Genomic DNA, 17,863 nt, shown 5'->3' with positions numbered 1-17,863 from the left:
CCTCCCCTAACATATGAAGCTGCCTTCTACAGAATCAGACCCTTGGTCCATCAAAGTCAGTATTGTCTTCTCAGACTGGCAGTGGCTCTCCAGGGTCTCAAGCTGAGGTTTTTCACACCTACTTGCCTGGACCCTTTTCAGTTGGAGATGCCAGGGATTGAACCTGGGACCTTCTGCTTCCCAAGCAGATGCTCTACCACTGAGCCACCGTCCCTCCCCTGCTCTCCAGGGTCTCAAGCTGAGGTTTTTCACACCTACTTGCCTGGACCCTTTTTTGGAGATGCCAGGGATTGAACCTGGGACCTTCTGCTTCCCAAGCAGATGCTCTACCACTGAGCCACCATCCCTCCCCTAACATATGAAGCTGCCTTCTACAGAATCAGACCCTTGGTCCATCAAAGTCAGTATTGTCTTCTCAGACTGGCAGTGGCTCTCCAGGGTCTCAAGCTGAGGTTTTTCACACCTACTTGCCTGGACCCTTTTCAGTTGGAGATGCCAGGGATTGAACCTGGGACCTTCTGCTTCCCAAGCAGATGCTCTACCACTGAGCCACCGTCCCTCCCCTGCTCTCCAGGGTCTCAAGCTGAGGTTTTTCACACCTACTTGCCTGGACCCTTTTTTGGAGATGCCAGGGATTGAACCTGGGACCTTCTGCTTCCCAAGCAGATGCTCTACCACTGAGCCACCATCCCTCCCCTAACATATGAAGCTGCCTTCTACAGAATCAGACCCTTGGTCCATCAAAGTCAGTATTGTCTTCTCAGACTGGCAGTGGCTCTCCAGGGTCTCAAGCTGAGGTTTTTCACACCTACTTGCCTGGACCCTTTTCAGTTGGAGATGCCAGGGATTGAACCTGGAACCTTCTGCTTCCCAAGCAGATGCTCTACCACTGAGCCACCGTCCCTCCCCTAAGTGGACTTCTCATGCTTTGAAGCTTTGAGATTCTGTCCTCGCTCTGAATCTTAAATAACACCATATCTCTGTTTTGGATTAGCTGTTTTTAATTACAGCCATGTTGGTTGCTCAAACTGGGGAAGGGGTATTTTGTTCATTAAGGTGGAACATTGTATCACATTTTCCCCATTCACAGAGACTTATAATAATGAATACATTTCATTTATGATTTACGTTATGTTATTACTTCTGTGTGTATCACACCTAACCCAATCTACCTGCTATTGAACATATGAACAAATGAAGCTGCCTTATACTGAATCAGACCCTCAGTCCATCAAAGTCAGTATTGTCTACTCAGACTGGCAGCGGCTCTCCAGGGTCTGAGGTTTTTCTCACCTATTTGCCTGGACCCTTTTTTTGGAGATGCCAGGGATTGAACCTGGGACCTTCTGCTTCCCAAGCAGATGTTCTGCCACTGAGCCACCGTCCCTCCTGCATATGAAGCTGCCTTCTACTGAATCAGACCCTCAGTCTATCAAAGTCACTATTGTCTTCTCAGACTGGCAGCGGCTCTCCAGGGTCTCAAGCTGAGGTTTTTCACTCCTATTTGCCTGGACCCTTTTTTGGAGATGCCGGGGATTGAACCTGGGACCTTCTGCTTCCCAAGCAGATGCTCTAGCACTGAGCCACCGTCCCTCCCCTAACATATGAAGCTTCCTTCTACTGAATCAGACCCTCGGTCCATCAAAGTCAGTATTGTCTACTCAGACTGGCAGCGGCTCTCCAGGGTCTGAGGTTTTTCTCACCTATTTGCCTGGACCCTTTTTGGGAGATGCCAGGGATTGAACCTGGGGACCTTCTGCTTCCCAAGCAGATGTTCTGCCACTGAGCCACCGCTCCTCCCCGTAATTTGCCTGCTGTTGTCATTGAGCATCTGAAATCATTCTGCTCTCCATAGTATGACAGATGGACTCACATGCTAGCTCTATCTGGAGAAGTTTGTAATGACTCATGAAGCTCATAGCCTGTCCCAAATTTTGTGAGTCTTTTGGTCATATTTGAAATGTGATCCTATGCTATACTATTCCAGCATAGGGCCCATTTAAATTAATGGATCATTGGAATACTTCAGGATAAGATTACACTTGGTATTAAGTATTATTTAAGAACTATGCTTTTTAAAGGCCTTGTGAGGTTTGTAGGTGTAGCTACAGATTAAAGAGCCCAAACAGCAAACATGCACAGAAATGAGATGTTAGGAGACAGAGTAATAGCCATCTCTTTCCGCATTCCATTTATGCTTGATGTAGAAATAAACAGACTAGTTGTTTTCTGTATATTTAGACCTGATTCTTACTGAAGCGGAATGGTAAGTAAACCTGAGCTGTACTGGTTTAAACTATAACATGATTGAATGCTTCCAGGCCTTTTTTTTTTGTAGAAAAAGCCCTGCGGGAACTCATTTGCATATTAGGCCACACCCCCTGACCAATGTTTCCTCTAAGCCAGGGGTGTCAAACATACGGTCCAGGGGCCGAATCAGGCCCCCAGAGGGCTCCTATCTGGCCCCCAAGCAACTGGCTGTCATCTGCTTTCTTTTCCCTAGATCTTGCTTCCTTCTTCATAACAGTTTGCTTTACAAGGCTTGCTCAATTACACAGGAGCTGCAGAGTAAAACCTCTATTTTGTCCATTGGCTGAGGCTTCTCCTTTGGGGAGGAAGGAAGCGGGAAGGCAGAGCTTGTTTTTCCAGGCTCCCTCAGTTGCACAGCAGAGCTACTGAGCCAAGCCTCTCTTCCTTCTATTGGCTGAGGCTGCTGCTTCCCCCCCCACACACACACACACCAGTCCCCTGGGGAAAGAAGGAAAGAGCCGGAGCTTCCTTTGCCCAGTTCCCTGGATCCCATGGGAGAAACAGAAAAAAAGCACTTTTAAGACCAATGAGTGCTAATGTTGTAAACATGTTTTAAGTTTTTTAAAAATATATATTTAATTGTGTTTGTCTGTGTCCTTTACAAAGTTTATATCTGTTACCTAATCTTAAATAGGTACAGACATGGCCTGGCCCAACATGGCCCAGCCTGACATGACCCAGCCCGGCAAGGTCTCATTTATGTCAGATCCAGCCCTCATAACAAATAAGTTTGACACCCCTGCTCTAAGCTGTGGAGTCCTGTGAGCAGAAATTCTCCTTTGTGAGCTACTGGCATTAAAGTTGTAAGCTACTGCATACATTGGTTTGCTCTGGGGCAATTTTTTTGTGAGAGAAGACAAAAATGTGTGAGCCAGAGGCTAAAAAAACTGTGAGCTAGCTCACACTAACTCAGCTTAGAGGGAACACTGCCCTGACACCAAGCCAGCCCGAACTGCATTCCTCTGTGTTCCTGCTCAAAAAAAGCCATTAATCCTCCTCCATATAAAAACAAAACAAACCCTACACATAGAAAGCTAGTATGTCAGGGGAAAATACTAGGATCTTCCTTGTTTGTGACTTGTCTGTTTCTTTATGAATAAATTATGTGTATGGAGGAATGTCCAATAAGCCTCTCATGTAGTCTGAAAAGGTTTAGCCCAAGTACAGGTTATTAGGTGCTAGCTCACTGGAATTTTGGTGTGTAACAAAAAAAATTGAATTTGTTAGTAACCAGGAATGAGATCATTGACATCTACAGCTGCACTACCAGATGCCTCCAAACACGGGAGGACCAGAGCATTGCAAATTCTTGCACTAGAAGTTCATTTCATTGTCTTGGAGCAGGTACCTCTAAAATCAGAAGAAATTACAGCTGGAGGGAGGACACATTGTTATGTCTTAAGATTAGGATCACTGCTTACTCAGCATTTGTAATGATTACTGTAAGACCTAATAGACAACTTTGAAAAATATTTTGGGACTAACAATACAGTAACTTGGTCTTCTAGTTGTGGGGAAAAAGTAATCTTAAGGGTGTGATTAGATGTTCCATTTGATCCATTTTTGTTGCTGTTCCCTTCTGGATATAAAGTGCACAATCAGACAGCAACATCTGTTTGTCATGCCTGAGTCATCAGCATCCCATCCCCTTAACTGTGCGTTTCTTTGAAACCTGTGAAAGTCCAGTCCTTTTGGGCTGAGCTGGCTTCCAACTGGATTTCCTGTTGTCTGATTCATCTGTTGCTCACCTATGCCACCCAACAGGTCTGGCTGATGTCTTGTTTTCCCAGCTCCCATTTTTTTTACTAGTTGGCAATGTGCTAGGGTTGCCAAGTCCAATTCAAGAAATATCTGGGGACTTTGGGGGTGGAGCCAGGAGACTTTGGGGGTGGAGCCAGGAGACATTGGGGGCAGAGCCAGGAGCAAGGGTGTGACAAACATAATTGAACTCCAAGGGAGTTCTGGCCATCACATTTAAAGGGACCGCACACCTTTTAGAATGCCTTCCTTCTATAGAAAATAATGAAGGATAGGGGCACCTTCTTTTGGGGCTCATAGAATTGGACCCCCTGGTCCAATCCTTTTGAAACTTGGTGGGTATTTTGGGGAGAGGCACTAGATGCTATACGGAAAATTTGGCACCTCTACCTCAAAAAACAGCCCCCCCAGAGCCCCTGACACCTGCGGATCAATTCCCCATCATTCCCTATGGGAATCGTTCCTGGAGGTGCATAATGGCTGTGGGGGTGGGGCTTCCCCCGCTGGCCAGCTGGCTGGGGGAGGGGGGAAGCCTGTAAAACCAGGGGATCCCCTGCTGGGACCTGGGGGATTGGGAAGCCTACAGTGTGCACATAACTGCACTCTCTCACACAAACACACAGGGGCTTCTATTTTCTTTTTTAAAACTTCCACAGAAAGATGACTGTGTATTTCAGCTTTTTTTCTGTGTTTTGCAGCACATGGGGTGGGAAATAGGTTACTTGAAAAGAGATTAGGTTTTTTCAGAGGGGGAGGGGGCAGTCTGAGGATGATGGTTGCAGCACACAGGATGAGGTTTCTCTGTTCTCTCCCCCCCCCCAGCTTTCACATGTTGAAGTTTTCAAACACAGAGTTTAAAAAAGACTTCCCTCGTGCTGGACTACATATCCCAGCAGCCTCCTCCAACAATTGGCCACCAGCTGCCACCATTCTGCCAGGACTTTGAAGCGTAAGTGCTTATGTGCATACTCAGAAGACAAATTTTTAAAAAGAAGTCCATTGCTCCACTCTGTGGCTGCTGTGTCTGATCAGTCAACCACGGAGTGAAAGCTGGTCTGGTGGCTGAAGGGGGGGATGTCTGATCAAAACTCTGTTACAAAGAAAACTGGATCAAATCAGGAGCACTGTTGATCCTCGGAAAGCCCAGCATCTGATCACACCCTTAATTGTCACAACACAATGAAAAGTATTTGCATTATTTCCATTGTATTTCTTGACTTGCTCTGTAGCCTGGCGTGCAGCACTTTGCTGAATTTATTATATCAGAATTGCTCTATTTCTTGGAAACAAGCAAAAAAATCTTCCTAAACTCAGTTTGTATACTATATTTATAAGGAAAGCAAGAACCCAAATGTAGATTTTGAATCATCATCTGTACATAATGTACTTCAGAAGATTAAGAACATGTGACTGTAGGAAATCACTTTACAACATTACACGTGAGAAACTGGAGGTATAAATAAAATATTTACAAAATGTATCTTTAGAAAACACATATGCATACAAAATGAAAAATTGGTAATCGGACAAAGAGTTAATAACACTTAAGGCAGACCAGCAAAAGATTGAAAATGTAAGGCTGCGGAATTAGTTTGCACCTTGAAGTTTGTTAAGCTCTTAACAACATGCATACACCCTCCCACTCACAACAGATATGATTGTTGTAAATATTTGTAAAGATGTATATTTTGGTAGTCCACCTCTCCACTCTTCAAACTTTATTTTCTCTGCAGAAGACCTATAATTGTTGGAGTGGCATTTTAGCAAATAGAAGAATAAAGTTTTATAGAAAGAGAAGTAAAAATACCGGTGTTGAAAATTTGGATGTGAAGGTACAATATGGCTTGAGTAGAACAGTTAGTTGCAGATTCAGAATACTGAGAGCACAAATTACAGAATTCTGACATCATGTTAACAGTCACTAACATTAACTATCCCAATCAGCAATTTGACATTTTATGACAGTATACAACTAGACTTGGAAAAAGAGATCTGCTTTTATTCTTTTAGGAAAGCACCATCTTCTGGTAGATCAGCCCTGTTCAGAGAAATTTCACTTCTACAAATGAATCAGAAAGAAAAGGTAGCTCATGAAATGGTACTATGGGTTTCCCTAGATAACCTGATCATAAATATAAATTACAAAATCAGCCCTGAAGCAGCTCTAGGCATACTTAATTACATGCAGCTAGCAGATCTGAGAGGGATATCCTCAGATTCCTCAGGGACCGTGTGAACAGCTGCACATGGAGATATCGCTCGCTAGACTGGGATATAAAAGTTTGAGTTGAGTTTAAGTATGAAGTGCAGCATGGGCGTCTTTACGCAAAAATGACCCTCACAGATTTCAGTGAAATTTGTTCTCTAGCATGTGTACCTAGGAATGTAGCCTTAGGACCAAAATTCATATTACTCATTTTTTAAAATATGACAAGCCTCAAAGCATATTTCTGTGTTTAATTCATAAGATTTTAATATTACAAAGATGCAGAGAATACCTTTAAAGTAGAAAGAATGGCCAAGTGAGTGGTTCAACCAACAACCAGAATTGTGCAAGCAGAGAATGTTGAGTGATCTCAAGACTTGGTTTAAAAAAAGCAAAAAAATGTTTGTATAAATATTTTACTGGACGATATCCACCTCAATTTTGAGGGAAGACACCATTTATCCACTTATGGGATTGGCAAATATTTTCATTTTAAGCCCAATATCTTACTTTAAATACTAGGTGGGTGGGTTTTTATCTCAGACATATGTGTCCACAAGCCATGTCTCATATCCTGATTTTGTTACTTCAGTCCTGAGTGTTTGTTATATCTGTATATCTAAAGAAGGGTCTATGGGACACCATCAGGAAAACTTCATGAAAACTGCTGGGATCCTTGCAGAAAGCTCGGGATGCAAAGAAACACTTGGGGATAAAATTCCATTGATTTCAGTGGCACATATTTCCAAGTAATCAAGAAAACAATGCATTTTCATATTCTTAATTGTAAACAATGTCGTCTAGCAATGACTATGGGTAACGGTTTTTCTGATTAGAGAGCAATGCTCAACAGAGTAGCAAGGTTCAGTGTAAAGTAAAAACTGGTCTCTAGCAATACCCAGATTTGTTCTAGTTCAGCAATGCTGCTGGGATTATAGACATTAAGTACATATCATAGATGAGATGATTTTTGTATTTTTATCAAATCCCAAACCCATGAGTACAGATGCTTTCAAGGATCGACAGCATTAGACACTTGAGTTTCAGGATTATTTCTTGTTTCATTTGATAGCTCACCTCAATGAATCATGGGGTTTTTTCCATTTCCAGCAGGAAAGTTCTAGACGTCTCTAAAAAATATTTAACATATAAATCAAAATTCTGGATGTTTATATAAGAAAGTTAAGGGTGGTTTTTTTTAAAGTCACCGTACATCTGAGCATTGTTAAAACAGAAGAGAGGTGATTTTAACATATACATTCTGGCCAATGTCAGTTTTACGTTGAAGCATAAGCTGCTTTAAAATAAAAATAAGGAGGCACCTTCAGGTATATGATACCATCCTTCTCCCAAGGAAAATAACAGCAGTGTATCTCTGCCCAGTCATTTGCTTTAGAGATCCAGATATTTATATCAACGGACAGCTATTTCACAGTAACTTGTATCTAAACTAGTATGCCATCTAATATCCAGGATACAGCTTGCATCTTCTCTGAATTACAGATGTTTACATAGACTCCAGGGCAGCCAGAGGGATCCATGATCGTATAGCAGGATCCGTGCTCTGATCATATCCAGGTTTAATTGCTGTAACACACTTGTATGTGGGGCTGGTTTTGAAAACAGTACTTCAGGTGGTCCCAAACGCAACAGCCAGGATATTTTCAGGGGCTGGATGCAGGGATTGTATCTCCTGTGCTGAAAGTTCTACATTGGCTATCCATTCATTTCCAGCCATAATTCAAAGTGCCAGTTCTTACCTAAAGGCCTCAAATGGTTTGGAGCTAGGATATTTGAAGGACTGTCTCGTCCTATATTGCTCAGGCTATCAGCTGAGATCTTCTCAGGCCTTGGTTTCTTTGCCCCCAACAGCAAAGGTAAGATGGGTGGAGACCAGAGATGGCTTTTTTGGAGACTGCATCTTTCCTCTGGAATGCCCTTTCCCTTGAGGCTCACCTGGCATTGCCTTTACTTGTCTTTTGACATTAGGACAAGACATTTCACTTTACCTGGTCTTTTAACAAAGGAGTTCGTCCCATCATTAGCTGTTTTATGGTCTGTTCCTAGCATGAGGACTTTTTGATCGATATCCCTTTAGACTGCTCCGCCTGATGTGTTCTTATGTCCTGGGTACCTTTTCTTGGCTTTGGTTGTTTTATTGATTTTTTTTATTGGTATGTATTTTATTGTCGTGAGTCATTGCAAGTATACCTGGAGAGATCGTATACCCATTTTTCTAAATAAATATTCAGACATGGGTCATTGTGTTCAGCGGGACTGTGCCAGGTAAATGTACATAGGATTAAAATCTGTGTCCCATTAAAGCAATAACATTTAGATCCGTCATGGCAAATTTGTTTCCTTGGTTTTGGTGGGACTTAGTCATAGTTTTACCAAAGCTGTGACCCTTGTTTTGCAATCTTATCTCCATGCACACATCTGGATGATTGTCGGTACCGTGAGGAAATAATAACAACTAAAAGCAAGAGCTGATTCCATTCCACACTCCTTACTATTGTCAAGAACTGGTTCTTGCCATGGTTGTATACTCTTATTTTGTAGGCTGATTGCTTATGTAGTATTATAATGGTGCATTATTATATCTTTGAAACAATAAGTACTCTTTCTACCCTGGCTGGAGACAGGCCCTGTGAGACCGAGAAGCATTCCACAGCGCCTCTGTGAAGGTCATCTTGTTATCTCTTTACCTAGAGATTTTTAAGTTTCATTTTTGAGAAAGTGGGCTTGATCTGAGGGGAGGGGGAAAGTATTTGTTTGGGTATAATTCTTGAAATGTATCTCTGCCTTTTTCTTCATGCCTAATTGATTACATGTTTAACAGTTGTGGCAAGGTATAAAGGTACTGTGTGACCCTGATGGGTTAGTTCTAGCAAGACTAGTCTTGGCTGTGGTCATGCTACTCATTTAATAAAAGCCTTATTTGAATTAAATCAAAGAGATGAACTTAATGAGAACTGTGCAGAACTTGACAACTATGACAGCAATGGATATAGAGCAATCAAATTGATTACAAAAGGTATGGTATAGCCATATTATTGAAAAAAGATATATGTATTTTGAGGAGGGGGGACCCTTCCACTGAGAGGTAAAAATTCCAGGAATTTTTTATCTTATTCCTCTGCAAAGGCTCTGTGCTTTCTTAAGCTTTATCTGTTAGCCCCAGAATTTAAATAACTATCCAACCATATACAGAAGTATAGAAAATGTATACAGAAGCCTTTTCTATATCATATAGTTCTATATTGATTTTCTGATGTCTGATCAGGAAAGAAACACCTTCACCAAAAGAAGTTCCCCATTCTTGCTGTATGTATAGCTTCTGTTTTGGCAACTGTCATGCAACTTCTGTGGTAAAATAGGCTAGTTACAGAGAAACACACAAACTTCAGGCAGGATTGTTATGTGTTTTGTATGTGTTCGGGCTTACACTAACCAAAGGTTGTCAGACATTGGCAATTAGCATCTGCAACTACTCGGCTCTTAAAAATGTTAGGACATCACCAAGATCTAACAGTTATGTAAAACAAAGTAAGTTAGGTACAGTTGGAATAAACATAACCTTCATTTTCTTCAGTTGGGTCCTTGTGAACAGCATTGGTTAGAAAACTAATATAAAAGTTGTGAAATTTTCCCTTTCGTCAGTAACTTTCTGCTCCCCAATAGTATTTTGCCTTTCCATTCAGATAGGATAACCCTGCTGTTTTCTATCCTACCTCTGACACAGTGAATAGATAGACAATACTGTAACCTTCCAGCGAATGCTTGGTGAGATGGTCATGGATGAAATGGTGTGGAAAATCATACTCGTCTCCTGCTTTGCCAAGTGCAAAAATATAGGAAGTTCTTCATTATTTGGCAATCCAGATGCCTGATGTGGAATGTTACCATTTTCTCTTTGAGTTTCTTGACTTTTTGTGCAAGCCTTAATATTGTCTTGTGTAAAAATGCTTTGTTGTCCTTAATAAATAGTTATGAGGAATGAAAGAGCAACTGAACATTTCTCCTCTGAAGATTGTACAATTTTGTAGACAAAGAAATAGAACTTAGGGCCAGAAGACAGTTTCTACAGCAAACCCATCTGCAACGATGGATTGTGATTTACATAGATGGCATCACATAAAGACTTACCTTGTTGAGGTAAGCCTCCTGAATTATAGGTAAACATCTTGAATTATAGTACTTTGAACAAGTGATGTGGAAAATTTCATTGTCTGTATATATGTTGGAACTATGCCTTCAAAAATGACCAAATCCATCACTACACATCAGAGTTAATAGAATAGCTGTTGCTGGGCAAAGGGGAAGAAAAGGAAATCGGACATGAATTGTTGACTAAAGGATTAAGATATAGCAGGATTATTAATCATTGACTGGACTAATGAATCCTGGGTATAAAAAACTGAACTAACTATAAGCATCAGTACAACGCCACTATAACTTAGAACTTTTCTTCCAAAGTCACTTGATTTGAAAATGGTTCAACAGTTACTAGGGAACTATTGAGTAGTTATGTTTTCTGTTAATACAAGTGATCATTGTAATGATATTTTTGTATAATTTCACTCCAGACTTTTAGGACAGAAAGAAAATGTTTGCGTGGTAGAGATAGTAAAGGGGAGGGGGGGAGCTGCATGTATGCACAAATGGAGTAAACTACTGATCTTACCCATTTTGAAGCTGAAAACACAGAAATGGACCCTCTACATTTACCATATTTTGGCCAGTTTGGGATTGATATAACAACTGTGTAACTAACTATTCAAATTGAAAATGGAATTACCTTTTCATGTTACTTGAGATGTGATAATTCAAAGATCCTGCAATAGAAAAATGTCTTGGACATCTACTTTACAGATACAGCATACCCTTTTCTCAATGCACAGATTTTGCAAAAGATTTCTGTACAAGAGCTATAAAAAAACTTCAGTTAAAATTGTCTTATTGTGCTTAATCAAAATGTATTTTTGTTCCAAGGAGTCGACCATCTCATCAGCAGCACACTGGTGCTTTCTGATATGCTAGTTTTGATCACTAGAGTGCTGTAGAATCCTGTAGGGGCTTATTGGTAAAGTCATACTGCAGCCTTGATCAATACACCTAAGTCACATCACAGACAAAGGTCATAAAACAGCAGTCCAGCCATAAAGCTAGACTTTACTAAAGACTAGAGTTCCTCATAGGATCTGGTCCCTCATTAGAACTTGAATAGCCACAGTTTCTGGGAAGTCTGAAGTGAGTACAATTTATTTTTTAGGAAAAGCTAGCTGCTAGGGGTCAGCCTAGTGTTATTTTCTCTTGTCTTTCTCTTGTTTAAATAGGACCAGCAAGAATGCTGGGGCTGCCATTCAAAAGCAAGGCAATAGTGTTTTGGTTCTCATTCTCAGAGAAGCCAGTTTGGTGTAGTGGTTAAGTGTGCGGACTCTTATCTGGGAGAACCGGGTTTGATTCCCCACTCCTCCACTTGCACCTGCTAGCATGGCCTTGAATCAGCCATAGCTCTGGCAGAGGTTGTCCTTGAAAGGGCAGCTGCTGTGAGAGCCCTCTCCAGCCCCACCCACCTCACAGGGTGTCTGTTGTGGGGGGAGAAGACATGGGAGATTGTAAGCCACTCTGAGTCTCTGATTCAGAGAGAAGGGCGGGGTATAAATCTGCAATTCTTCTTCTTCTCAGCTGAAGTCATTAAGAACATTCTTCCAAATTGAACAAGACCACATTATAACAAGAGTAAGCCACCCAAGATGTTGTATATGCAACCTGATAGCATCTAAATCTAATTAATTAGATAATGAAACTTCTGGAACAGTATTTATAGTTTCTTGGACATCACATCAAATATGATACTTTATACAGACATACAAAGACAAATTCTGCCTTTCTCTTTTTCAATACCCTAATACACTTCCGTGTCAAGTCATATATTGCGTTACGTTCCTGGGTTCATCCTGCTCATTATGAAACTCTTAACATTGGGAACTGGATGCACATCAAACTGGTGTTTGCGACGTTCAATGAAACTAGCCAAGCGTGAGGTATCCAATGGGATTTTGGAATAGCTGCCGTTGTGAAACTGTAGCCAAGGGTGCTGCAAACAAGTGGCTGCTGTCGGCCTCCTCCTGAAGTCCTCTTGAAGGATTACAGTAATGAAGTCTCGGGCAGCATGGCTTACATCACAGAAGTACTCGTTAGGGAAGCTGAAATCCACCCGGCATATATTGATGCACGTCTCCTCTCTGCTTTCATCCAGGAAGGGAGAGACACCACTCAACATGACATAGGCAAGAATTCCTAGGCTCCAGATATCTGTGCTTAGTGAAACGGGGGTACCTTGGATAACCTCCGGAGCAGCAAATTCAGGATTTCCAAGGAGATGATGAATATGATAATGGCCTGTAATTTGAACAGCATCTTCTAGGTCTATTAATTTAACACGAGGCACTGGGATCCTGAAGTCAATTAGCAGGTTTTCTGGCTGTAAAAATTAAATTTAGAAGGCTCAGTTGTCCATTATTTTTTATAACTAAAAGCAGATTAAACCAACAGTGGTCTTGGTTTACATATCTACTTGTTCGATAAAGTTAAAATATATTCATGAGACAAAAAAAATATACCAAAAAAGGGAAAGATTTATATACATTTACACCTTTTCTCCGGCAAATACCTGAATTACTGTTATTCTGCTAGAACGAAAGTCTTAGACATTTGGGACCTAATTACCAATTTATACTGAGAATGTTGTAAACAAAAAAATAGTGCCACGACCAATTAAATTAAAGTGTAAAGTTTTATGCAAAATGATGGTTTTCAAACATGAAGTAAATATTTACTGAGGGGTGTTCAATGGAAAATGAGATGGTTAGGGCTTGCCTACATTAGGAATATTGTGAGCTTTAAAAATAATACAAGACCACCTGAGAAACTGACAGATAGTCAATGCTCAACCAATAGGATATACAAAGCTTAGGGGCAACATGCAAAGCTTCAAGGTTCCAGAATATGGCTTGAAGGCACCTGAGGCAGCTATTTGGCTGAAGCTAAAGCAGGTCTTTGTCTAGCCAGTGCCTGCACAGCAGAGCTCCTGGCATAATAGAATATGGATGAAATAGAAATATACGTAAATAAAAGCACTCTATAGCCCACACTTCTTTTCTAATTCAGAAGCAGTTTGAAAAGTGCATCGTTAAATATAGATTAAGTCATGAACCAGCATCAAGCTGGTCTCTCAGGCAATCTTCACCTGCAACCAAGAAGCACCACTGCTCCTCTCTCATACTACTTGGATGGCAAACATTTCATACCAAATGCATTCAGCTGGAGAACTTGCTATGTTCAACTAGCAATCAGCTATGAGCTGATCAACAGGTCTGTGGTTTGACACCAAATGACTCAAATGGACTCTTTTTCTAGCAGGAGCTCTTCTGCATATTAGGCCATGCCTCCTGATGTAGCCAATCCTCCAAGAGCTTAGAGGGCTCTTAGTACAGGGCCCACTGTAAACTCCAGGATGATTGGCTACATCAGGGGGGAGTGGTCTAATATGCAGAGGAGCTCCTGCTAGGAAAAGAGCCTTTCCATGATTGTATTTTCTGGAAAATAGCACATGTGTGAAAAACAGACTTAATCATATAAGGAAATTGTGAGAATACACTGAATAGGTTTACCAAACATTTGTAGTTGATAAAAATGACATGAGAGTCTTGTGGTACCTTAAAGCCTAATAGTTTGATGGCATGAATTGTTGTGGAGTCCACCATTAGATGAATCATTCTTTAGATGATAGATACTGGCCACGGTCAGACGTACATTTTTATCCGACACAGCAGCGCATGCTCTTCGGATTGAAAGTGCACGTCCATACGACAACATCTGGGAGTAGTCGGTGAGTTGTGGGTATCCCGTCATGCTGTGACTTACTGTCGGACTTTTTTGATAGTGGATAAAATCCAGTTCTAAATGCTTGACGACGGGCCAAAAACAGATTTCCCCTGTCTGATCATGCCAGCGTTAGCGAGTCATCTCAACTTGCATCCCAGATCAGCGCCATTTTTTTTAAATCTTAGCGATACACGCATAACCGCAAAAGGATCAGCAAAAGGCGGAAGGACTCCTGGGTGCTTTAAGCACCACAACAGATGAATTCCGAGCAACTGCAAATGTTTCTTTTTAATTTTGTGGGGTTGAATTTTGTGACACAATCACTGTTTAGTCCGTATTTCTAGAAAATAGTCCCTGAGGTTGAGCCAATCAGCGGCATTGTTTATGCACATGCGCAAAGGCCGGGCCATCTGATCAGTCAACGACGGGACAGGCACTCGGCAAGGTGGAGGACGGGACAGGCACTCGGCAAAACAGGAACGCCTTGCTGATGGATTTGATGGTGCGTCTGACCGCGGCCACTGTCTCTTTGCAGAGAGAGAGATGGGAAAAGAAATTGCCAACTTATGGGTGAAAAGGCAACAAAATGTAAGAAGTATATGAGCCCTGTATTTCTTGCATGTTGTTACGTTTTGACCCCAGTGTTTACAATTTCTCTGTCTCTGACAATGTTATCTATTTGATGAAGTGGATTCTAATCTACAACAGTTTATGCCATAATAAGTTACAGTGCCATTCTCAACGGAGTTACAGCCATCTAAGTCCATAATGTTTAGAAGGGCATAACTCTGTTGAAGATGGTGCTGTCAGTCTGTTACCACAAAACAAACTTAAGAAGTCGTTTGGCACCTTAATGACTAATGTGATTATGCTTTTGAGATTTTAAATTGGTATACATTAAATCCCAGAAGTACATGGAAGTTTTTCTAAATTCACCTTGAATGACTTCCTTCTATACGGGTATAATTAAATTTAAAGTACAGGACTGACTCGTTGCATAGTAAAGCAAAAGAGAGAATATGCTATAAACAAGGTTATTTATGTTGCACAATAGAAACAGTAACTTGGTATAAGCTTAGACTATGCTGCCATTGAACAGAGCTTGGTACTGACTGTTCTTAACCAAAAGATAGCCAAGTAAAGACTTTTATAATTTCTTCTTACTACCTTTATATCCAGATGAGCCACCCGACAATTGTGAAGGTATTGTAAGGCTTCTGTTGTGTCTCTTATGTAGAAAGCTACTTTCTCCTCCATAAGTTCATCATGATTCATAAGGTAGTCCAAGAGGCGACCATCATCCATCCTAAAACCCGACAAAAATCCACTGTGAAACTACAAAGAATCGCTAAAATTTGCAGTTCAACTCTAAGCATAAGTGAATTTTTTAAAAGGCCTTGCCTACATCAGGAATAGAGACTTTGCCTAAATCAGGAATCTATATTTAAGAATAATAATAATAATAATAATAATTTTTTATTTCTATCCCGCCCTCCCCGCCGAAGCAGGCTCAGGGCGGCTCACAGCATAAAATACACATTACATCAGTTTACGTTATAAAAACATGGTTAAAACAGTTATAAATTATTAAAATTAACATAACAATATGGCGTTGTAAACATTAGATTTCGTAACATCAGATAATAAAAACATTTCCAGCAGCATACCTAGCTTTATTACTGATTCTATCGCTAGTTGAAGGCCACCTTGAAAAGGTGGGTCTTACAGGCCCTACGAAATTGATCTAAACATCTTAGGGCCCTCATCTCCTCGGGGAGTTGGTTCCACAATAATGGAGCGACGACAGAGAAGGCCCGATCCCGGGTGGCCTTCAGTCTGGCCTCCCTTGGCCCAGGGATATTCAACTGGTTTTTCCCAGATGACCTCAGTGCCCTCTGGGGCTCATATGGGGAGAGACGGTCCCTCAGGTAGGTAGGTCCTCGGCCATATAGGGCTTTAAAGGTGATAACCAGCACCTTGTAGCGAACTCGGTATACCACTGGCAGCCAGTGCAGCCCGCGCAGCCCCGGCTGTATGTGCTCCCACTTTGGGAGCCCCAGCAACAGCCTAGCCGCCGCGTTCTGCACCAGCTGCAGCCGCCGAGTTCGACACAAGGGCAGCCCCATGTAGAGGGCGTTGCAGTAGTCCAGTCTCGAGGTGACCGTAGCATGGATCACCATTGCCAGGTCACGGCGCTCCAGGAAGGGGGCCAACTGCTTTGCCCGTCGAAGATGAAAAAACGCGGACTTGGCAGCGGCCGCTATCTAATTTTTCTAATTTATCTAATACTAATTTTTCGTTCATTTTATTAAAACGTAATAAATACGCTTAAACATTATTTATATTTAGGTTTTTGCTGTTTCATAATGCTCTTTTCCCATTGTCTCCATAGGTTTCACCACCGCAGAATTCATGGCAATAACTCTGACATTCATACACCCATCTTCCCATATTAGTCTTTCCTTGGGGAAATTAAATGGTTTTAATGAACATCATACAATTTGTGGTTCAAAACATAAATGAATCCCTCATTATAACGAAGAAGTAGCTTCAAAGGGACTTACAGTTCTAAAACTAAGATATAAAAGGAGGGTGATTCATAGATATCATGAACAGTAATATACTGGGGATGCTGCAAATGTTGCAACATGGCTGCTTCATGCGCTGCCTGCTCCTTCTTCTTCATTTTTTTATTGATGAATTTCACTGCAACGTCCTTCCTAGTTGCTTTGTGGATACACTTCTTTACAACAGCAAATCGCCCCCTAGAAAAGAAGTAGAATGAAGATAAGCCATGAATACCTCATTTGTTTATTTACCTCATTTCTGCCCTGCCTTTCTCACTGACGCACCAGGCTTTTTGAACTAGTTCCTTCACATTATACAAGGATAATGTTTTTTTCTTGTGGCACTTTAGATGCTTTTGAGATTACCTTCCAGTTTGGACTTTGGAAAGGGCCTTCTCCATTGTGGTGCTGAAACTTTGGAATTCCCTCCTTTCTTCCAGTGGGTGAAGAATTTTTTGTTCAGCATTCCCTCACTAAGTCTTATTAGCCCTCCTCCCTGTTTGTGTATTGTGTGTGTAATTTTCCAGTAGTAGAGACCAATCACAAATGGACTCCTGCATTTGTATTTTAAATACTGTTTTAATGTTTGAAACGTTTTAATGTTTGCTGTCTTGGAGATTCCCTTCTTTAGCTTTGTAATTTTATTTATCCATAATAATATAGAAAAATTACTATATATGAAAATGACATTTTAGTAAAATATTTACTGACTGTGAGATACTGACAAAATCTGGGAATCATTTTTTGTATAGCTGCTCTATATAAAGAAGGCACAGTTCATTTACCCATGGGCATTGCTGCATGGACAGATCAGGATTGGCATAGGACTCGGTGGGATCCCCTTCTCTCCTATTCCTCCCTGGTTGTGCACTGCAGTGCATCAGACATTGCATGTAATGGGAGGCTGTTCCTCAACCTACAAGATTGTATATCTATAGTAGTATAGCGATATGAAGTGCATAATAGTTTTCCATTGCCAATAATTGCATCCATAATCAAGAACCAGCCAGGGAGTGATAAAGACAAAAAGGGCCCACTGTACTTTCTTTGAACCCACAGGGACTCGTATAGTTCTCAAGAATTTTAATGTGGGTTGGTGGATACACATGAGCAGCTCTAGAAACAACAC

General features: G+C 41.2%; 1 protein-coding gene across 8 annotated transcripts in view; it reads right to left on the bottom strand.

Moving 5' to 3' along the window:
• Positions 1-12,087: 12,087 nt before the first annotated feature.
• KALRN (kalirin RhoGEF kinase) overlaps positions 12,088-17,863 on the bottom strand; it is an 837,912-nt gene continuing 832,136 nt past the window's right edge. For all 8 annotated transcript variants that reach the window (XM_060262792.1, XM_060262795.1, XM_060262793.1 and 5 more), the window contains 3 exons: positions 16,732-16,932; positions 15,335-15,473; positions 12,088-12,764 (listed from right to left, as the gene is read on the bottom strand). In XM_060262792.1, the coding sequence (XP_060118775.1) occupies positions 12,219-12,764; positions 15,335-15,473; positions 16,732-16,932 (886 nt within the window). In that variant the 3' untranslated portion in view covers positions 12,088-12,218. The remainder of the gene's footprint in view (positions 12,765-15,334; positions 15,474-16,731; positions 16,933-17,863) is intronic.

This window comes from Heteronotia binoei, chromosome 21 (assembly GCF_032191835.1).
Source record: "Heteronotia binoei isolate CCM8104 ecotype False Entrance Well chromosome 21, APGP_CSIRO_Hbin_v1, whole genome shotgun sequence".
In the NCBI taxonomy this organism is placed as follows: Eukaryota; Metazoa; Chordata; class Lepidosauria; order Squamata; family Gekkonidae; genus Heteronotia; species Heteronotia binoei.
This window is presented reverse-complemented; position numbering and strand designations above follow the sequence as displayed.